Source organism: Astatotilapia calliptera, chromosome 15 (assembly GCF_964374335.1).
Source record: "Astatotilapia calliptera chromosome 15, fAstCal68.1, whole genome shotgun sequence".
In the NCBI taxonomy this organism is placed as follows: Eukaryota; Metazoa; Chordata; class Actinopteri; order Cichliformes; family Cichlidae; genus Astatotilapia; species Astatotilapia calliptera.
Genome location: NC_137436.1, coordinates 2,786,353 through 2,809,479, shown reverse-complemented (window position 1 = coordinate 2,809,479; position 23,127 = coordinate 2,786,353). Strand labels below are relative to the sequence as shown.

General features: G+C 42.8%; 1 protein-coding gene across 20 annotated transcripts in view; it reads left to right on the top strand.

Annotated features, from left to right (window-relative positions):
* The first annotated feature begins 10,900 nt into the window (after positions 1-10,900).
* Positions 10,901-23,127, top strand: part of nrxn3b (neurexin 3b) — a 321,105-nt gene continuing 308,878 nt past the window's right edge. For 11 of the 20 annotated variants that reach the window (XM_080289984.1, XM_080289978.1, XM_080289982.1 and 8 more), the window contains exons 1-4: positions 10,906-11,175; positions 15,289-16,401; positions 21,465-21,482; positions 21,877-21,903. In XM_080289984.1, the coding sequence (XP_080146110.1) occupies positions 15,705-16,401; positions 21,465-21,482; positions 21,877-21,903 (742 nt within the window). In that variant the 5' untranslated portion in view covers positions 10,906-11,175; positions 15,289-15,704. Of the gene's footprint in view, positions 11,176-15,288; positions 16,402-21,464; positions 21,483-21,876; positions 21,904-23,127 lie in introns of all 20 variants that reach the window. The other 9 variants (XM_080289992.1, XM_080289988.1, XM_080289987.1 and 6 more) reach the window with 5 other exon arrangements.

Below are 23,127 nucleotides of genomic sequence, written 5' to 3'. Positions count from 1 at the left end.
ATATCACTACAGATACTCTCTCCCCCCCCCCCCCCCCGCCCCCCAAAATAAGTTGTTTTTTTCCCAAAGAGCTCTGATGTGATGTTCCTTAACTTTTTTGAGCAGTGTATACAGCATGTACATTATACTATTCCTCACCTCCTCCACTCTCTCTCTACTAGATTGTACTGATTGCAGGAGGCAGATGTTCGAGCCTATCGTCTACATTTTTCTTCAGTGTACATTTCCTCTTTAGTTAAAGAAGTCCTCTGTTTTTGCCCCAGATTTCCTCTTTGTGCCAACCAACATTCTGTCAGCTCCTCTAATGTCAAGTGACCGAATCGCACTGAACTGAACTCAGGCGCAGGACCCAGACAGAGACAGCAGGTGGTTTAACAATATTTATTAGACTTAAGCTCTTGAAACGTGGCAAAAACAAAGCAATAGAAAGTGGAGCTTGACTTGGTGTGGCCGGGGAGACGTGGCTAGGGAAGTGCAGAACTAGGGCGAGGGAACAAGGCCTGAGATGCAGAGTGGAGCTGGGCAGGAATCGGTCACACTGAAGGGAGAAGATAGAGTTAGGGAGGTAGTGGAGGTAGCCTTGAAGTGGAAAGTAGTAAGTGTAGCAATCTTACTTGCAGTTAGGGACACAGAGTGTTGGGGGGGGGGGGGGGGTCCAGGGGTGCTGAATGGCGTGGCAAGGGCTGACCTGAGATCTATTTGATAGTCCCTCGCCTTGTGTGCTTTATGATCAGTTTGGATTCCCCTATCTCTTTGTGTCTAATTTGTCCCTGCTGTGTCTTTTGTATTTTCATGCTCAGCTTTTGGTTTTGAGCATAACAAACAGCTCACTTTTGGTTATGATAATCCTGTCTCCAAGCGTCTGCATTTGGGTCCTACACATCACGCACAGACCTGTGACAAGTGAGGTGAGGTGAAACATCCAGATTCAGCCTGTCTTTTTGGTGTCACGTTTGGAAAGGCTGATATAAAGCTCCTATACTGTATACAGACAACAGAAGTAATTACAGGGAGAAGCAAACATGTTATAAGTACGATGTCTGTGTAATATATGAAAAGAGACTTACACACTGAAACATATGAAGACATTCTTCTTTTCTGGCTCCTCTCCTTCTCTGCGTCCGCTTCATTTAAATGCTGAGAAGTCAGCAAATCCACAGAGGAAGAAGGATCACAGCACATAAAATACCAAAGGAGGTGAACCCGAGCCCTCGTCGGGGAATTTATCCACGGGAGATGAAAAATGGCCGCTTCCCAGACTACATCGCTTGTTCCCACCTGGAGTCTCTGTGGCTTAGTGAAGCGCTTCATCCCGAACTGCTCCATTTTGAAAGTCACTGCCTGGTTCCATATTCATAACTATTCCTGTATGAATGTTCAATTCCATTACAGCCTATTGACAAATCACCTGCTTAGAACTACCATTCCAGCCCCGTTCTCTATGCAGTGATTGATCTCTCTCCTATCTCCCGGCAGCAGCTTTATTTCAAATCTGAAAGCAAACATTAGCGGGCTCAAACATTACCCTTCTTCCTTATATTCTGTGCCTTTCTCCCTCTCAACATTACATCTTTCTCTCACCATTCTCTCACTATCTCATCCAGAAATCATCAGTCAGCGCAATGAGGGAATAATAGGAGCTCCCCTTGCTAGGTCGAAGTGACTGCTCCATCTTCCATTACAACTCAGAGATGAATGATGGCCTTGAAGATAGAAGGTGGGGAATATGAATTAACTGATCAACGTTAGGAAGAGAGAGGGTGGTGTCGGGATTGCTAGCGGCTACTTTGTTTAAGGCTAGGAGCTGTGGGATTTCTCCCACTACACATGACGCACTATATCTCCAGCTAAGCCCAGCATATTCCAGAGCTTTGATATAAGATGGGGCCTCTTCTTCTTCTAATACATATTTGCTTTATCTTCCAAAGGGGGACAACTTTGATGAAATGTGCCCGTTTCCTTTCTTCTTTCTTTGGCATCATAGCTCTTTTCCAAGGAGCCCCTTAAAGAAAGAATACAAATTGTGTCCCCTCTTGAAAGCATACAGCAGTAGTGTTGCTTGGTGGAAAGAAAGAAATGTCCACATGATTTATGTGCCATATGATTTCCAGTACAATTGCGGGGAGAACAAAAGAAAAAATGACTTGCGCTTCGGCATTGTATTGCATGTTGCTTTGATAAGCAGGCATTCTTTCTGCAAATGAAAGAAATGTGTCATCTTTTTCAAAATTCTCGGAGCTTTCATCACTTTGTTTGTCCCTCCGTGCCTGCTTTTGTTTCACCCATTCTGCCTCTGAAGTAGTTTTCGAGGGGCAGAGGGCTTCATTGTATCTTTTTGTGTCTGTCCTTTTCCCTCCTTTTCTCTTTTTGTCATTCTTCCTTATTCAGAATCTAGAGCCTGGCCTTTGTCTCTGTTCCCACAGTCTGACTACAACAAGGCAGGGGAGCAACTCTTGATGGATCACATAAGCTACCACATTTTCACGGCCTAAAGCACTATCCAAGTACCTGAATACATTACTTTTAAAAAGTTTGGGGTCACTAAATTTCCTTATTTATTTATATGTTTTGCGTGTTTGTTTTCATCTAATTCGACAGAGTTTTTACACTGGATGCCTTTCCTGACATAACCCCCACAGCGGTTTGTATCTCCACCTGGGATCGGACTGGGGTTCTTTTCCTTGTTAGGTAAATGTGTAAACCACTACGATATGGAGTGATGATGCCTGGAATCAATCAAAAATGAATTATTTCTAATGGAGTATGTTGGAGTACACAGGTCTATTTCCAGTGGAACATTGTGTACCTAATGCAGGTTTATCATGTTAAAGGCCTTCCTGATTCATCTGTTGACGAGAGAAGCAACAAAATCAAATAGCTGCGTGTCTGAAACATCAGTCTCAAAGCAGCCCTAAAGTAACTTTCACATAAAAATATCCATCCATCCACGCATGCTGCTAATCCAGCAGTCTAACTGGCAACACCCAGACTTCCCTCTCCCCAGCTACCTCTTTGAGCTTTTCTGGTGGGACACCAGGCCAGTGTTAAAAGCGCTGCCTCACCTCAACTGGCTTCCTTCAAATTGGAAGAGGGGTGGCTGTGCTATGAAGACCCAGCTCCTCACTGTATCTCTAGGCGAGAGCCCAAACACCCTCTGGAGGAAGCTCGTTTCTACCACTTGCATACTCTCTCATTTTTATGGTCACTACCCACAGCTGGTAGTCATCGTAGTTGCATTTGGAATGCACAATTGATGGCTGCTGAAAGTAAGCCTCTGTGGGCCGTAGCATATATTCCATTAAAAGTCATTAATTATTTATGATACTTTATTTCATTAATCATAAATTGTCACTTACAGCATTTCCAGTTTCATGATTTATTAGATAGACTTTTCTTCTTTTTTGTTGTTGTTGTTTTCCCAAAATAAGAACTTTGTCTTTGACTTTGTCCAGACTTTTGAGCAGTGCTGCAAATATATCATGTGAAATAGAGTAATTTAGTAGGTTTGGTTCATTTTATTGGCTATGTCAAGAAAGCAAGCAAACAAACAGGTGCATGTTTTTAAAAACAAAAAATGGTTACAGCTTAGGAAAGACACGTTTTCCGTTCCACCCTTTATGATAGCTGATAAACTGTCAGCCTTCAAGATAACATAAAACCTGAGCTACAAACTCACGTGTGGTATCGAATGCAAAACCCTTTCACCTTCCCATGAAGACACAAGCAAGCACAAGCGAGGAACATGAGCAGTATCTGTTTCTATGCATGTGTTTAAGACTGCAGATCTACAGTGCATCTGGCTCACATGAATAATTTGTGCGAGCAACTGTATGCCGATGTGTCTGCGGGTAAGCGTTTGTCTGCATGTGTGATCTCCCTTCACGCAACCATCTGGCCAGAGTCTGAAACGCTTAGGTAACACACGGCCAATCGTGCCAGGTGTCAGGGTGTCCTGGTGCCCAGGTGGCAGGGGTGTCTTGCCAAGCCCTTTGCCTGTCTGGATCTGTGATGTCAGCAGCAACAATTAAAGCAATATTTCACTTTTGATGTCAAGCTTTTTATTTTATGTTAGACTCACCTTGACAGAACTTAATGAGTAGTTTACCTTTCGCCAGCAAGCTCTGTACGCTCTTGACTTTCATTTCAAATCAGTTCCCAAACATGTGACTGAATAAATGAATAAAGTTTTCCGTTTCTGTAACAACAGCGGTTCAAGTTGCACGGCACAGAATCATTGCAGGATGTAGCTCTGCGCTGTAGCATTTCAGCCGTCATGATACCCAATACATTTTTCATTCTATCAATGTTCCTGAAATCTGTGGTGGAGGTGGCGAAATATCAGCAGTCCATACAGTAGGTCGACTCCAGTTTGAAAACATGTATTTCCTGTTTGTGTGCGGGCAAAACTGAATCCTTAAGTTGGAAAGTTTAGTTGTGCTAATAAAGGAAAAACAACTGACATATTTATTCCACAGATACTATGAGTTATAACCTTTGCGATTTGTAAAAAGTTACATTATTTCCATTTGCTTTACTGCAACTTTTCAAACTCTTCTACTGTCTTATACACACAGCTATTTACTCAGTAAAACAGGGCACAGAAAGCTCCGGTGGGCTCCCACCTGAGGTTAATGGGGTTGCACTTGCTTTCACACAATTCACAGCTCACAGTTTTCACAGGAATCATCTGAGCAGCAGAAAGACTACTTGAAATACTGTAATAAGCCTCAATGAAGGACTTTTGAACAAAAACATTTGCTCAGAAAGCTCGAGCTGTGCTTTGTGTTCTTCAAATGGCATATCTCAAAACTCTTCTGATCTAAGAGCCGCAATTTCTCAAGGTGGGGGAAGTGATTGATGCAGCATTACGGCACCAACACCTCTCTGGTGATTGTCTATTCAAGCTCCGAGGAATGTGGTTAAAAAAAACATGCAGGTACCCTGCAGTGCGGTGAGTGTGCTCTCGGTCTCTTTGTCTCTCCCTCGCCCTCCCTTCAGATGTATGTAGGTGTTAGGACTACAGTCCATGTGTCAACATAACAGAGTCTGACAGGTGCTTCTCCTCATTATTCAAATAGATTCTCAACAGTGGGAGAGGGAGTGATAGATGATGTGCCCTCTTGTGTCGTGTTCTATAAGTTCCTGCATATACAGTATACTGATGGGTTTGTATATGTGTAGAGTCGGATGTGTATGCATTGCCCCCCACCCTGCGCATTGATGGTTACATTAGACTGACATTTACAATGAAATATCACCCTCTTATCATCTGTATATCATCACATTTTTCCCCATAAGCAGGACTTATCGATCTAAATATCACATCCATCCTGCTTAGCACCAAAGCTGTGGACTTTGCACGCAACAGTTCCCAAACAACAGGAGATAAATGAGTGTCCATTAAGGAGGTTAGCTAGGACTGTTTGAGGACCCAACCTGGCCGAATTAGATTCTAATAGATGTCCTTGATAGCGTAATCACTTTGACCCGCTAACAGCCTCTTTACTGACCGGATGGTCAGCGTGCAGGTGTTTAGGTAGCGGGGATTTGAGGTAAAATAAGTACAATTAGGATCAATCAGCAGCATCACTGTGTGCGTGTCATTTTTGTATGTGTGTGCGGGAGAGAAACATGTGACCTTCAGTGTGGAGGTGGCAGCATTATTAGGACCCTCGTGGATTATTGATAGCACTGTGGCAGGTGGCTCCCGCTGGCAGGAGGCTTGTTGAAATGTTTTGTTTTGGAGTAGCATTAGTGGAAACAGCACAGACATCCACACAACTTAATCAGATACATCGTATTAGCTTAGCTTAGCTTCTGTCATAGCATAAAGATAGAAATAGGTGAAAGCGCTAATTTGTGCCTGAAAGCACATTTTGTGAGGTATTTGCACATTTGTCATGAAATATTATGACACATTAAATACAAAACATTTAATATTTATATACATATTTATATAATTGCAAGCTTAAGAGGTGCTCTGTTACCTTTATCTACTGCTTCCGCACAAACGATCGACCTTATGGCTGTCAGCCTGGTTTGATTTGTTGGCTGTTTGTCTCGGTATCATTCGCTCAGCAGAAATTAAAAAAAGCTTGGTTTATTATTTTGCATGCTGTTCATGTAAAATATCGCTTCACATCTTATCTAACTTCTTTGTGAGCGTGGGTTCAAAGACTGCTTTAAAAAACACTATGGCTGCAAAGAATAATTGCCCCCCCATAGGTTGTAAGTTGTTGTCAGTGATCTTTCCTGTCTTCTTTGATATGATAGAAGATGATATGATTTGATACTCTTCAAGCTTTTGTAATGACCAGGTTTGCCCTACAAAAGACATCCACGTGTCACTTCTCAGACACATTTAATAATCTGAAACTACTGAGCAGCAGTTACTATGAATATAAGGCAATAGGAACAGTAAATAAAGATAATGGATATTTTCAGCGTGCACAGTGCACACACACGCACACGAACAGCGGTGGCACAGTGTCATCTTTGTGTGGCTTAAATATAAGCCTTGTGCAAACTAAAGGCTAATAAGTCCATAGCTCATCTGCTGTATCGGTGGTAAGTGGAGGCTTAGCACTTCGGACTGCAGTTAGTATCATGCAGGGAAAAGTCAGCTAAGGATCAAACTCCGCTCCGAGTCTCCCGCTTATAGGGGCAGCTAGCCGAGCCAGGAGGCCACTGATCTGGCAAGAAAGCTGGACAGTAAAAGCCCTGGAAGCAAAGATACTACATTTTCTCTAGAAGTGAGTGTGCTTGTGTGCGTGTCAGGAGAAACAACCGTTCTCTGAAAAGCGCACAGAATAAACCAGGGTAAAAACTAAGACAGAGATGTGGGATTAGTCAGGGAAAGAAAGAAATCTGAGAAGATGCTCTCTTTTCTCTGTGTGATGACTAAGCATGCTTCCAAAACATCTCCATGCAGGAGGGGAATTCTTCATCCATGATTAATGTGTTTTTGCATCATGGCATATATAATACATTGTGAATATTACAACAGTTGTTGTGGCAGCTGGAAATTCATTTCAAGATTTCAGAACAAGTGGCTGGGGTGTTATTAAAGTATGCCAGAAGCTTTTGCGCTGAATTCGGTTTGAAGACAGTATCCAATGGTTAGAATTCATTTATTATGCTTTTTTAGTACAGGGGACAGCAAGATAGAGAACCCTGCCTGGGAAACCCGTCACACTCGGGGCACTTCCATCTTTGATTCTAGGAAATATATTTGTAGAATGAACACTTCTGTTTGTCATTCTGTTTGCATGTATCTTTGGCAGTTTAGCAGCTCATGAATGTTTGTTTGCATGTTCCATAATCCATCTTCCTTTAATTCCCAAGGGATGTAGCTCTGTCCGCTGCCTGTTTGCTCTTTGATTCAGCTCTACTGTAGCCAAGAGAGAATCGGTAATCTCTCATCACCCCAAAGACCTAATTAATGTGTCAATACATTCTCTTTAATATGAAACCCCTGGACGAGCCCCTACAGGTGACAGTTTGGCAGAATATAACAGAATAATATGTGACACAAATCAAAAAAGACCACAGGAAAAAGCAACGTTTCATAGGTGAGTTTAACAAGGGGAAAATGTGTAGAGCTGTCTGCTGGATGGGCTATATTAAAATCGCTTTAATCATATTTTATAATATCCATCTTGGTGGTAATGGTTAGCTGAAGCTCGATGGGGTCTTTATTTTATCGAGCAAATAGGTGAGATGCACTCATCCCGGAACCATTCGATTCAATCATTCCTTCATTCTTTTCTCACTTTATCCAGGTCAGGGTCTCAGTGGCAACTGGGCAGCAAGAGTGGCCCAGATGTTGTTTTAGCCTTGCAGCCCTATTCAAAGTAACAAATGGCCTCAATTTTACAGCAGCAGCAGGAGATTGTTTCATTTACTATTAGACTTCAGTGCCTCATTTAACGCTGTTCGTCCTGCAGTCGTAATTCACCTTCTCTACCAGTGGGTTAATGTCTGTGGCTTTCTGCTGCTTTGACTAACACCTCGCCTTTGTTACAGAACGTATCCCTTTGCTACAACTAGTGCTGCGTGTTCAGACATCAGAGTCCCTTATGTTAATGCCATCATGCAAAATACAGCACTCTTTTAGGTTACTCAGACCATAACATTTGATCTAAATATGCATATAAATGTGCCAAAGGTATTGTAAGCTTACTCAATGTCAGGGAAATGGTTTTAATAATATGGCTGATCACTATAGATGTCTTTAATCCTGTAAAACAACATTAGCTAAAATGCTGAAAACATATTGGGGCATATAGGTCCATTATGAGTTACTTTGCATAGAGCAAGTTTCATATATCTCAGATCGTGTCACAGTTCTCGCATACACAATTGTAAATACATGTTTTTTTTCTCTACCACCTCTACAAATCCATAAATCTCACTTGTGTCTCCAAGTTCTTTTATTCTTCACAGAACAAGAGAAGGTCACCGATGCTTTTCTGCTCATCTCCCTCCAGTCCTGCCATGTGTCAAAAGCCACTTTCATGCTTTGAGCTATTCCTCAGTGCAACAGCTAAGATTTGAGCTGGTGCCAAAGACGGACAGACCACATATCTCTGGATTTAGCTTCCTTCCACTGGCTGCAAGTTCTTATCATGTTTAAATTTGGTCTGATGCCCAGATATGTATAAAATGACCTGATAGTTCAGTGTAAGGGATTAGGTGAAGACTCTCAGGTAGCTGATCCTGAGTCTAGACCTGCACTTGAGATCCCTGAGCCCTTCAGCAACACGCACCCTGAGGAATTTTCAGTATGTACGTTTTACTTTGATGCAACTGTTTTTTATCCCCTTTGGGTTTTTTTCACCCAGTCCAGTGTCTTGCTGTATTTAATGTTTCTTAATTACTATTGTTATTATTATTCAAGTAATTCATTTATCCTGTGACAAATATAACATTTCTATTCCCTTACAGGATGGCAACACCCTCGTTGCCATATCTGCCCTGCCAAACACGCATGGGAGATTTTTCAGCAAATGTGCTAGAAATATGGAATGGTGCTGAGTCAGTGCTTGGTCAGGAGGTAGAGCAGGTCATCTACTAATCTGAAATAGGATGGTTCAATCCCTGGCTTCTCCAGTCCGCTTGCCAAAATGTTGTTCTTAGACAAGAGTGAATTCCAAATTCACTGGATTGTAAATGTTAGATAAAAAGCATAGAAATAAGTGTTGTATGAATGCGTGCATCAGTGGGTGAATGACGCTTGTAGTATAGAGCGCTTTGAGTGCTCAAGCAAGGTAGAAAGGCACTATATAAGAATCAATCCATGTACCACATCATAATAAAAAAACTCCCAAAACTCCAGTGTTCATAACTCCATTTGAGTTGCAGAGATTTGGAGAAGCAGCACCAAGCACGGTGGCCAAACAGCCTACTACAGCAGCAGCTACTGTATACCTGTGGAAGAAATGCTACAGAATATGATGGCTGGTGGTGTACAGTTTGAGTCAGGTTGCACTACTCTTGCAAAACATTAATTATCAAATGAAGAATGCACAAAGTGAAACATTGTGGATCATTACCTGTATTGGCAACACCTGGGTCCCAGGGCCTCATGGGAGAGCCCCTTATCACATTTTCCAAAAACAGTGCCAAAATATGTCAAACCAATAAAGCTACACAGAGCCTCTTTCAGCTGCTCCTTGTTTAACAAGGGGTCACCACAGCCGGCAGCTACACATGTTTTATTTAGCAGATTTTTCCACAGGTTGCCCTTCCTGAAGCAACCCCAAAGGGATTCGTGTCTCCTCCTGGAACCAACCAGGGATCTTTGGCTTGTTAGGTGAAAGTGTAAACCACTCCACCGTGGAGCCACAAACCAGTACAGCTGTTTGAGCATGTTAAATCCACACTACTACTAGCTGCATAATATCTTGCTATTATGACTACTTAGTAGCAAGTGTAATTAGTAGTATCAATAGTGTGTAGAAAAGAGACTAGATTACAATAAAAGGAGCCAGTGACAGGCCCAACGGTCATCTCTCTAGTTTTCCTCTCTTGTCTGAAAGGCTTTCTCTCTTTTCGCTCTCATTTACGCCTGACAAGCCTTCAGGACCTTGGACAGCACCCTGGCATCAGAGCTGCTGAGGCAACACGCAAAAAAACGAAAGATTTCCCCTCTGCCCAGGGTGCGGCTCGTTGGGATTTTGCACGTCGCCCGTAGCTGTCTCAAGACCAGGGGGTGCTGTCCAAGGTGCTGAATTTAAGCTCTAAACCCCTATGGTGAAAATTAAAACCAAAACGTCACATTTTCACTCTGTGCTCTCTTTTCGCCTGGGTTTGAAAAACTGCACTGAAAGAAACCAAACCTTCTGCCCGGAACAGCCCCCAGGAACATTTAGAATTGTGTGTATTAAACACACACACACACACACACATATGTATATATATATATATATATATACACACACACACACACACACACACACACACACACACACACACACACACACACACATATATATATATATATATATATATATATATACATACATACATACATACATACATACATACATACATACATACATACATACATACATACATATATATATATATATATATATATATATATATATATATATATATATATATATATATATATATATATATATATATATATTACATATTAGGTGGGCATGCCATGCACTACTTTTGCAGTACGTAATTTGCTTCTCGTAATGTCTCGTAATGTCTCCTAAGCGCGCAAGCAGCCTGAATTACATAAAAGCCTAGCTTAAAAATAAGGAATAAATAATTTTCCTTATTGGTAATTTGTCCCGAGGGGCTGTTGTCTCTGCAAATGGAGTAACCCCCCCCCCCCCCCCACCCACTGTGCTGATTACTCTGAAGAAGGCGGGTCAGATCGTCAGTGTGGGAGAAATCCAGGGGCCCATCAACAGTAGCGCTGAGTGAAGCAGAGCTGAGAGATGCGCGTTCACTGAGCCGGAGGAAGGAGCACGGCTGCCTTTTCCTCCACCGCGCCTCACTTATAATAACCGCCTCATCACCACCATCAGCATCCCACTCTCATCAAGAAAGGCTCGGGTTTGTGGATGGGATTTTGGTCTGGATTACTATAATTTGCAATATTTACGCGCGGGGCTTTTGTCCGTCCGGAGTCTCTGCGTGGGAAAAAAAAAGGTAGGAGCAGATTAAAACTGGTTTAGTCCTGTTTTATTTTAATTTTATTTATTTTTTTATTCTTTCCCTCCCCACCACCATCTTAATACGTTATTTGTTTCTGTGAGGATGCTTAAGTTGCGGGATTCTGAAGTTTTTCTGAAAATATTCTGCGAATTTGATGTGACTTTGAGCTGAGATGAGGAATTAGGCGCAGTGGGATGGCTTGGATCGTTAGAATTTTGAAAAGCCTTCACCCGCAGTTTAACACTAAACAGTGGGTAGGTCTGTGACGTGAGGGAGATAACGTGGACTTATTAGAGTTGATTTTTTTTTTTGTTGTTGTTGTTGTTCCTTTTTAAAGCAAACAAATTCGTAGGGAATGAGCGAAGCGCGTAGAGATGGAAAGTTTTAGCTCACCGAATCGCGTCTCTCGGTCGGAGAGAACAGCGAAGGAGGAAACTACCCCGAACTATTCCCGTTTTCTCGACAACTTCACCCACGAGTCCTGTTCAAATTTCGCTTCGTAATTTCCAAAAGCAAAGGTTCGTAAGCCCTCGAGCCACAGTCAGACTGCCACCGTGCGAGAGGCAGAGGGAAAGCTTGAGCGCTGCTGGGGGGGGGAACATGTAGCCCGCTGTTTTATTCATCCGTGCGGGCTTGCGGGTTGGATTTCTGGCAGGTTTTAAATGTTTCCTATCATCTGAAGGTTTAAAATATTCCATTAAGGGATGAAATTACTCATGTGATCGATAGCATCATTTTCTGTTGCACTTACATTGTGAAAGCTCGGCCGTGCGGAATTGAAATGTCCACCGGGGCTTTCAGCAGAGACTACAGCATCCCTCTAATTTAATATTTCTGCCAGAACTTGTGTCTCTGAGCTGACTGCAGAGTTACCGCTGATCCCGTCTCTGTACCTTATTTGCTCTAAATTATGGCTGGTGTTTTATAAAAGTCTGTTTACTGAAGCCCACGTTGGATTTCGTGATGCATTTAGGGGCCATTTGCTCATCTAAAATCTAAATACTGGGCTATTTTTTTCTTAACTGCAACATCTGGAGCCCTGCACAGATGTTCAGCGCGAGCGGAAAGAATCGTAATGTGTCCGTTCCTGCTGGTGCCAGATTGAAGTTTACGCTCTCAAGTTTTGCACTGAAGCTTTAAATGACTTCACTTTATTCCCGGTTCACCCTAAAATTCCCCTTTTGCTCCGTGCGCCCCACTTCCTCTTACCAGCAGTGGACTTGGCAGGTCCGGACACGCTTCTAATGCAGCATACCCTTGTCTGCTGTGACTGCTGTCGGATTAAATCGCTCCTCCGGGCTGCAGCATGTGATGGACAGGGAGCACAGCAGGGGGCTGAGGGGGTCTCCAGTGCGTGATAGGGGCTCGGCTACATTACAAAACATGCCTATAAATCTGCTGCACCGAAGCCGGACCTGTCAATGCATCATTTATGGGCAGTCAGTGAAGGTATCCCATACAGGTCATCTCATATCCTGCACTATTTAATAATTCAATGTGTATATCCCGGAAAATATGTGCTTATTCTAGCAGAGCAAGGTAGCTATTTAGAAATTATGCCACTTCCTATTTGTTTAACAGGAGGCAGAAAAAAACAGGTTTGGGTTTATGCTAGTTAAACAGAGTACTTAATTAAGAAGCCCAAAACAGCTTGTTAATTTTTCCTTTTTCGCCCTGTGGAGTGAGGACTGCTGGGTGCTCTCAGGCATGCTGTTAGCTGAAGGGCATCTTTCATAACAAGCCTGCGAGGAAAAGTGTCAGTAACATATTCTGGGTAAAACTCAACTTGGCACTATGTTAGCTTCATTTAGCTTAGCTTTGAGGTGGAAAGATTTGGATTTTAAGCAGGGCTTATAGTCAGTCGAATGTTAAGTAGTTAATGTCATGGTGGGCAAATGTTGTTTTTAAAGTCAGAATCAATTAAAGGTGGAAAAAACCCCTATTGTAAACAGCTGTGTTTAACACAATGATATCTCCATAACTGCTTGAAAGAGAATATGTTACCATTGTTAGCATTCAGTGTTAAAACCATGGTTTGCAGGCTATAGGGACACCCGATATCGCAGTTAAGCAACACACACACACACACACACACACACACACACACACACACACACACACACACACACACACACACACACACACACACACAATAACTCATGTTAATTGAATAGAGTCCAGGGCCATTTTTTTTATACCAGGCAGGCATCTCAGATTTCATGGGCATATTGAGCCTTGCTTAGTCAAGGGACACAGCACATAACACTCTTTTATAGTTGGTGGCTTGGGTTGATGCAGTAGCGTTCAGGGTGATTTCACCACACAGAACCTTTTAACCTCTCTTCGGACGCTGTCTCACAAAGGCACTTTTAAGACAAAGACAGTCGTCCAGCCAGGCAACCCAGCGTTGTCAGAGAGACACAGTCAGGTACACTCCTGCACAGGGACACACATGCATGTGTACACGGTGCATTAGCATAGGTATCAGTTTCTACAATTCAATAGCTTGCCTGCTGCAGCAAGATTAACTATTCAGGGCAGGTGGTTAAAGGGCCTATTGTGTTGCATGGGTCTGTGCTACTGTCATGATTGGACAATGCGTTTGTCTGGTGGGCAGCCCAATAGCAAAACAATTGCAAGGGCAAAGGGCTGGAAGAGTACACACACGTATAAGGTTTCACCATGTGAATCATTCCTGGCTCTGCAGAGCAAAATCAAACAGAACTAGATGAGTACAGGTGTAGCGTACAAAGGCCAGTGAGCTAGTTAATATTCAGTACCGCTGTCATCTGGGTTTGGGTGATGTGAACAAGTTAAAAACGTATTCACTGAAGGAAATTTAGAAAAAGAATGCTAGTGGTGGGATTTGGAAATGAAGTAGCACCATCGTAACATCTTTCTGAATAGCTGTTTATGATTGCAATCCCCCAAAGATACGCAAATGAGAAAAGGAGAGTGGCGGCAGATAATTAGTCATATTTATCAGGATCCCAGCAGGCCCTTACAGACAGCAGGCTAACGTCTGAGGCTAAACACATGCTCCGGCTCACCTCCATGGATTTCCTCTCATCGTGGAATCAACAAGGCAACCCAGCCCAGTAGATGGACTTTATTTATTTGTGTATTTTTCACAACGCCGCTTTGTTGTCCTTCGACTATTTGGGAATTCATCTCTCAAACGAAGGCTTTACAACTATAAATGATTATTTGAGTGGACCTTCAAATAAAATGAGTAATTGGCAGAAATAGAAAAGTGCATAAAATGGTTGTAAACCTTTAATGGGTGTTCAGTAGATATTTAGTGCTATTTAATGGCCACCTAGAGAGTCAAATCCACATTGAATGGTGCTCTCAGTATCCCTTCTAATTCATCTAAACTCATAGGCACAATTTGCCTAATTGCTGTTTTCCCTATTCCACCTCCTCTGAGTGCTGTTTTACATCTGAACCAGCTTTATAACTCTAGTTTAAGTTGGCATATTTTAGCAACAGTAAAGAAAATCCCTACAGTTAAGCCAAAAGCTCACAGACAGTGTTAGTTTGACAAATGATGTTTCCAAAATTCTACATTGTGTTGGCTAACTAGATATAGAACATTACAGGGTTTGTCAAATGTTTACAGGCAGGGGATCTCTTACAGAGGGGGTCATTTTCCAAGGACACCCCACCCCTCGTTGTCCTAGCAGTGATTTAGCTGGTCAGGGATTAGGGGTGTGGATCATTTGAAATATTTCCTACATAGCTAACTGGCTAATAAACCAAAGTACACTACAACAGGAATGGTTGATTGTAGCTGAAGAGGAGTGAGTTGTTTTATGACAGATTGTCATGATGTGTCACAATCATATTAATTTCTATGGGCCCTAATAGGATGATGGAGTGGACACAACATGCTTGGCATGAATGGGTCTCCTTTGTACAGACTTAATTGATACAACATTTTATAACCTTTAATAAGAATCTCTGGACTCCTCTTTGTTATGTTTCATTGGGTCACATATTTTATTTGTGTCACACATCCCCTTGCAGGTGGTTGCTTTGTTTTGCTAGAAAATAGAGATTCATCTTAAAGAAATGCATTCAGTGCTGTCTGTTCTTTCCCTGCAGTTTAAACCATGGGGCGTGGAACCGGACCAACGATGACCGTTCTGTGCTTCAACCCAGGAAACCGCCTTAAAGAAAAATCACAAGACACAGCTCTGAATCACTGACAAAACACGCTACGGCTCACCTTTACCATAGCAATTTTACGCGTTTATGTGGAAACTGGATTTTTTTTCCTTTCCTTTTTTGCACAATTCTCCATAGATTTGGCAGTTGAGATAAGATCCTTTATCAACGTTAGATCTGCCTCTCAGATAAAAAAAAAGGATATTGCGCTGTCTGCCTGACTAAGATTATCTATGTGGAATATAACATTCAGCAGAAAAAGCCCGGAACTAAACCATTATCAGATGTTCATATCACTTTGAGGATCTGTCCCCAGTTCTCACCCTCTTCTGAGCTCCCTGTTATTCTCTACCATGAATCCAAACAGCCTACCTGGATTTTTCCTTATGCTGCTAAGTACCATGCTGGGCCTAAGCATAGGCCTGGAGTTTACTGGCTCTGAAGGTCAGTGGGCTCGCTACCTGCGCTGGGATGCCAGCACCAGAAGCGACATGACGTTTCAGTTCAAGACTTCAGAACCAGAGGGCCTGATGCTCTACTTTGATGATGGCGGATATTGTGACTTTCTGCTTCTCGCTGTATCTGAGGGTAAGCTGCAGCTTCGCGTCAGTATCGACTGTGCCGAGACCACCATCACCTCAGATAAGATGGTTAACGACAGCCGCTGGCACTTTGCAGCCATCAACAGGCACAATTTGCGGACTGGCTTGGCCTTGGATGGCCAAACCAAGACGGAAGAGGTGCGGCCTCAGCGGCAGTTCATGAATATTGTCAGTGACCTCTTTCTTGGAGGCCTCCCAGGGGACATCCGCACGTCTGCCATCACCCTGCCCTCCGTCCGCGAGCTAGCGCCATTCAAAGGAATTATCACAGACCTCAGTTATGGGAGTAAGCTGCCCACGCTTATCAATAGTCAGAAAGTCCGCTTGGAGATGATGGGCCTATGCACAGAGAACCCCTGTGAGAATGGTGGGATCTGCTCACTGGCAGACGGAGAACCCTACTGTGACTGCTCCAGAACTGGATATGTAGGTCGATACTGCACTGAAGGTAAGAGGGTTGGCTCCAGAACCTTTCTGTGTCAAGCACGATTGCTGGTTAAAATTTTGAAATAAAAATTCAATGGGATTCCTTACAAATGCAGACTTCAACTAGCATCACATCTGCTGTCTGCTTCCAGGTATAGCGAAAAAAAAAGATTATATGATTACCCTTCATATTTGCTTTTTTGTTTTTTTGCATATGTTGCATCATTAAAATCATCTCATACCATGTGGCTGTAAGCAACGCAATAAATCTCAATACAAGCCTCTGAAAATTAGATTCAATTTCCATAACTGTGTTGCTATTCCCGCTGCACCTAATGCGATTTGTGCCACACCAAACTTCATTTATGAAATGCCTCGAAAAATGTGCATTGATTGCACAACAGTGTAATTTATATAAAGCAGGAGCATCTATACTCTGGCGTGTTTAAGCGGTTTAATGCAATTCATGCAGGACACCCAATGAAAATACCGAGGGTTTTGTTGCTCTTACGGCTTCTTTTAGAACGTCTTCGTATTTCACGTGGGAGTTAAATTGGAGATGATGTTCTCAGCATTTCTTCTCCCTTCACAGTTATTACTTTTGATCAGGCAGTGGTGGATATGGTATTAGCTGATATGACTAAAATTACAATACTGAGTTCTCTTTTTTCCCCCCTATTAAATGTATTCAGATTTTGCAAGGTGCTGCAGGACCTGAAGGTACACAAAGTTTGGTTGAGAAATAACTTCATGTGTTTTTCTTCTGCTTCTGTGCCAAGGCCATCGCTTTATTTGGAGAGTGTAATGAGATCCAGCTCTTTGAGGATATTCCACCCTATTCTATCATCTTCACACCCTAAAAGCTTTAGTTATTAAAAAAAGTTGTTTTTTTCTAATTGATACCTACGTGGTCCGACAAAACTTGCCACTGGTCTTTCCCTTCCTTTTCAGGAAATATATATTTAAAAAATAATCATGTTAAAATCTCTCATTGTTCAGAACACCCTGCTGCTTTACAGCCTTGAGATCAGTGCTAGCTGATGCCAAAAATAAGTTGCTCGTTTTTTTGCTATTCCATTCACCACAACACAAAATTTTCTCTTTTTTTCCATATTCAAGAACGGTAACCTTTTAAATACACAGTTTCACCATAACCTTACTCGCTTAACTATTTGTTTACGTGTATGGATTGCAGGAGATCCCTTTGTGTGAACAGACCCATGTCAAATTTCCTCCCCTGCTGACCCACTTCCTGCCTGTCTAAATCAAACTGACACGACTGAGGGATGACTCCATTTTGCCCGAAATCAGAGGAATGCTCACTGAAAGCTAGAGCGCTAATGACGAGCTATTTTAAACTGTATCTAATACAATTAAAATGTTTGTTTTTTTAAATGTCATCACTGCAGCGTGCCTTTAAAATGTGATTTTTTTGCTGTCTTTTGCTTCCCAATATGCACCAAAATTTGCTGATCAAATGAAGCTGTTCGGACGTCAGATCACGAGTGCTAGCCTGTGGCGTTGTTGAGGACAGCACGCGATGTGCTGGTTGCAGAGCAGTCGAGCAAACGGGCTGGACTTGACCTCTTTTCGCTTCATCCCATTTGCCCGCTGCCTGTGTCGAACAGTCGATAGAGGAGGAGCAGGAGGCCTGTTGGTCTGAGGGCTGACGGTGGAACTGTGACATCTTTGTGTTAGAAAGGCCGAGGTTTTAAGACGACTCAGTCGGGCGGTGGTCATATCTTAGCTGCAGGGCAGAACGAGTCCAATGTGTGAATTTACCACTGGCCTGTTGTACCCTAATTTGTCACAGGAAATTAGCTGTTGGACAACAAACCAACTCATGCTTACTTCCTTCTTCGTCCTTCTATCCTTCTATTCAGGCATCTGTTCTTCATTTTCCTCCGATTTCAGGCTATAAAAAAAAGGGGAGCTAGGGGAGGGTAGTCAAGTTAATTCCCCAGCTGAACTGACTGCTGCTCTTTTCTGCTCTCCCATTAACTGATGTGGCTGATTGTTGATTATGCCACAGAGACTGGGAACCATAATTAGGAGGATAATGAGAACAGAGATGGCTAATTTGCCTGGAAAATGCCTGCGCAAACACTGCCGTCAATTCAAACTGTCTGTCGGCAAACTCGTGAAGAGTTCTTTTACTGTTATGGCCACATGTCCACAAGTGGGCAAAGTACTTGTTGTTCATGCGGCGCTTGAGCACAGAATGTTTTCAGGGGATGTTCGCACACCTGTCCCGTCAGTATACTGTGATCATGCCGTACATTAATGAGCAATAAAATTAGCAATTTGTCAAATGTGTGAATATGTATATGTTACATTGTCGGATGCAGGAGTCCGGATGCATTTGCATTCACAGGCATGCGCGTGAATGCACGCGGATGCAGGCGAGGCCCTGGAGCTGCTCGTTAAAACGGGCAGATGGCTGACTGGCTGAGTAGACTGGGCCTTGGAAGAGTTTTCCCAGCCGTGTTTTTAATGGTAGCCTGCTAGCCGACTGGCCTGGAAGGGAAAATACAAGGACTGGGCAGAATTCACATGTGTGATGAGAAATGAGAAAATGGGAAAAGTGGGATAAAGCTTCTGTTTGCCACTTCACTGAAAAACATCCTTCTTGTTCCCACACTGGTATACCTCCCCCCCCCCCCTTTTCTCATCTGTCATGAATTAGTGGGGGTCAACCTTCTGCTAAGGCATCATCATTTCACCGCAGTGATAATTATGAAATGGTTCCGTTCTCTGAACGCCTGCAAGCCCTTCCATGCTTTGCACCATAAACAGTTGGCCATAAAACACATGCTCAGTCTCGCCTCCTGTGTGGATCAGGATGTATCAGTGTGGCTAACTGCGTCATGGCGCATGGATTGAAATTAGACAGTACTCGCTCTCTGCATGCGTCGACCTTAGTGTGCAGATCTGTAGCTGTAGCTTTAGTACTTGACCTTGTCATTGATCATTCTTAAACTGCTTCTTTAAGCACAGCCATCGTTATTATTCTCCTGCTATTCCTTGTGCAAAGATCACTGTCTTTAATAGAAATGATCTGGATGTGAAATCTCTTTCAGTTCAGCTAACTTAGCAGCGGTGACATTATGAAATCTCTTGAATACCTTGTGGTTTTTCTGGTTACATAAAGGTATGCAGAAGGTCAAGGTTGTTAAGAGCTGCACAGGATTGTTTAATGAATATGTAAAAATGATCATCCATGTCCTCTTTCAGGATTCCACATCCTGCATTTGTAATGAGCAGTTTAAGGACCTCCTTTTTGCTTAAACAAATATGCAGGGACTCGTTGGAAGGTTAGTAATTGAAGGCTAGGGCAAGCAAACTGTTAAGTAAGTGCTGAAATGGTGCCTTCGGGCTTAGCTTTGGGGATTAATAAACAGACATGGAAAAAATGACAGTTACAATAATCTTACTATAAAAAGTAGGTCAGCGAGAAAAAAAATGGTGCAGGGACTTGCCTGATGCCAGTGCACGGGGCATTTGTGTCTAGTGCCCATGCTGAAAATTATGCTTGGATTTGAGTGGTGAAGCTGCTGGTAAAATAGAGCCAGGGATTACGCTCGGACCACATGTCCTCCACAGCACATTGGCTTGTTCTGAGCACCGTCGCGACAAGAGAAAAGGTTTTATCTACACGGAAACTGAGCATTTAACACACGCGCACGCACCATATCTGGACACAAGCATTTGCACAGTCAGGGAAAAAAATATGTGTACCTGCTGATTCAGGCACATAAATTCAAGCATTAAGTCCCCCCCCCCCCCAGGATCATCTCCTGAGAACTAGAACAGTGCTGCCGTCCATCAGCTGGCTTCTACCCTCCTTTCCCACACTTCCACCCATCGCCCTTCCCTTTCCTCTTCCAATGTCATTTTTCTTGTGTGGGAGGAGAGGCAGCATCCATTTTAGACTCCCTAAAGGAGACAGAAGGAAATCTTCACCTCGTCTTCACCATCCCCTGCTGCAGAATTTGCCTCCCTACTCCTCCTCTCAAATGATATATCTGTCGTGGGTTGAGTTTGTTAAATTTAACATTAAACAAGGACTTAAAGCTGTCAGGGAGGCGGGTGGGAAAAAAATGAAACACAGAAATCCCTGGATGTATCTAGTAGTACGAAACAGGCCACTCCTCTTTGTAGACTGGGCAGAGATCAAAGCGCATCGCTAAGTCACATTAATATCTGATATCTCGCGTTAGAGCCAATATTTAAAATGTCTGATGTAGTCTGTCTTAATTAAGATGTGTTTAATTTTCCTCTCATCAGTTTTTGATGCTCTTTGGGGGGCACCGATTACAAGCGCGAGTATTCCTATTAGGATGCGAGCTTCAGGTTTGTGACTAAAGAAGAATAATAAATATATAACAGACTCAACTGATGTTGAATCCACTCAGTCATCTGTAATGTTGCCTAAATCACACTGGCATGTCTGAGACCCACAAGGTGTCACTGACGGGTGAGCTCTCGGTGAGGATGTTTGCCGCGAGCGAAGCTTAACATGCGGCTTTTTTTCTTCTTTTTTGTAATGTTGCCGTGCTCCACTATTAGCTACACCGGGACTCCCACTGTGAGCATTCTTCTGAGAAACCACAAGGGGCGTGTGATTGTGGGTGAGCGATAAGTTGAAGAAGAGGAGGTGGAGGAGAAAGGCATGGGTCTGAGAACAAGCAATCCTGCAATCCATAAAACTCACACCATAAATCCTCAACAGCGTGGATTTATGCATCATTTTACGTGTTCAAGGGACTCTGTGTGATGCGGAATATTATGCTACAATGACAATATTCGAAATGTGGAAGAGTTGTTTGCACAAATGTCGATCTGGATCCCGTGGGGGCGGGACAGATTCAGTTTTATGCCTTTTTCTTTCCACAGGTGTTCACACTGAAATAGTTTACAATCAGACATGTCAAGAGGGCGCCTCTTTGCTCCTTACATGATCGCCAGTGTGTTAGGGGTTTGGTTTTTTTGCATGTGTAGATGCAACATGCAAAAGTGGTTGTAGAGTGTTGCTAATGCGATGCTTCTCTTTGCTCTCTCTCTCTTTTCCTGACGTTTCCACAGCAGTCCTGAGAAAACCAGGTGAGTCTCCAGGCAAATGAGGTCACAGCTTCAGTTTAACTGCTGCAGCCATTCACGTCCCATCCAGTTATAAGTTATTTATGCATTCACCTTTAAAACGCAAGCAAATTTTTTTACCACAAGTTCTGTTTTAACTCTTAGATTTGACCTTTATTCAGCAAACACCCTCCACAGTTACTTTAATTCACGCAGACTGTTCCTCGTATAAGTCATTTGTCTGTTTCAGTGGAAAGCTTTCGAATGCACTTGGGGAAGCTTTGCCTTTAGTGTGATAGCCATTCTTTGCCATTATGCAAAGCATGCACAGTGACAATACAACTGTAGTATTGGCGTGTTGTGTTTTTTCTCAATTTTTCCTCTCTGTTCTCCTGTCTGTTTGATTTTTCTCTTCAAGGCCTCGCACACCTGAAGGCAGAGCAAGGTACTCTTTCCTCTTTCTTTGTAGATATCTCTTTTATTTATTTGTTTTTTAGCTCACTAACCCCTGTGTTGGTTGTGAGCTGTAAATTTACAGTGTGCGCCTGCACTACCTGTCCGTTTGCATTTGCGTGTTGCTGTGCGGCTACTGCAGAGAGGTGGGGTGGGGGTGGGGGGATGACTGTGTGTGTGTGTTTGGCGCAGAGGGGTGCACAACAGCATGGCATGTCCCACATCTCACCTTTGTCTCTCTCTCGCTGTGCTCGTGTGTGTCCTCAGCCTCGTTTCATCCAGGTCTCTGTGTATTACATAATTGTGTACTACTCTCACTTCCACAGCAAACAAGCAGTGACACGGTCCACTGTGTGGGAGCGGGGATGGTGGGGATGGGGTGAAAAAAAACAGGGAAGCTCGGGGGTGGGGTTGGGGGTGGATAAGGAAATCACTGGAATTTGGGGAGACAGCTCAGAGGAGAAAGAAGCTTATCTGGGATAGAGAGGGGTGAAAGGGAACAATAAGGATCAAAGAGTGTCAAGGTAAGGTGCATGTAGGAGAAATAGTAGCAGGGTTTGCATTCATATTTGATGAATCTGCAGCAACACAATTTACACTCTACATCCACTGCCAGTGTAAGATAATATTGAAGTCTGGGTGGTGGATGGGTGAAGACAGCAGAGCCCATTTCTGAAGTGGCACATTCATGGAATGTGAATTACTATTACTATGATTAAAATGGACGGAGCCGCTTCCTTTCTGTCGGATCAAATTCAGTAAAGCTGCATTTGAGAATCTATTTTTTGGAATAAGCTTAAAAATATCAGGCTCTTAGTTACTCTGCAATTTAGATTTTTTTTTTTTCAGATCTCGCTGGCTTGTTGAAAGGGAGTCTGAGACTTATTGTATTTCAAAATCAAATTCAATCTAGCTCTCCAGGAGTCCAAGATTATTAAGTTTGGCATAAAGTAACTGTGACTTTTCTCTAATTGTGCCCAAGTGTTTTCAGCTTTCACTTACCTAAACCGAACTATAACTGTGTGCCGATATTACAGAGAAAGGATGTTCGTTCTTGTTCTTGGAAACAACATTTGGCCATGGCTTCCAGTCATATGACGAGTTTGGAGTTTGCTCAGCTATCATGAGCAAACTATGGCTTATTTACAGTACCGTGCAAAAGTCTTGAGCCACCCATCATTTTTTAAATATTTTGCTTCCAAAGAGCCAGACTTGT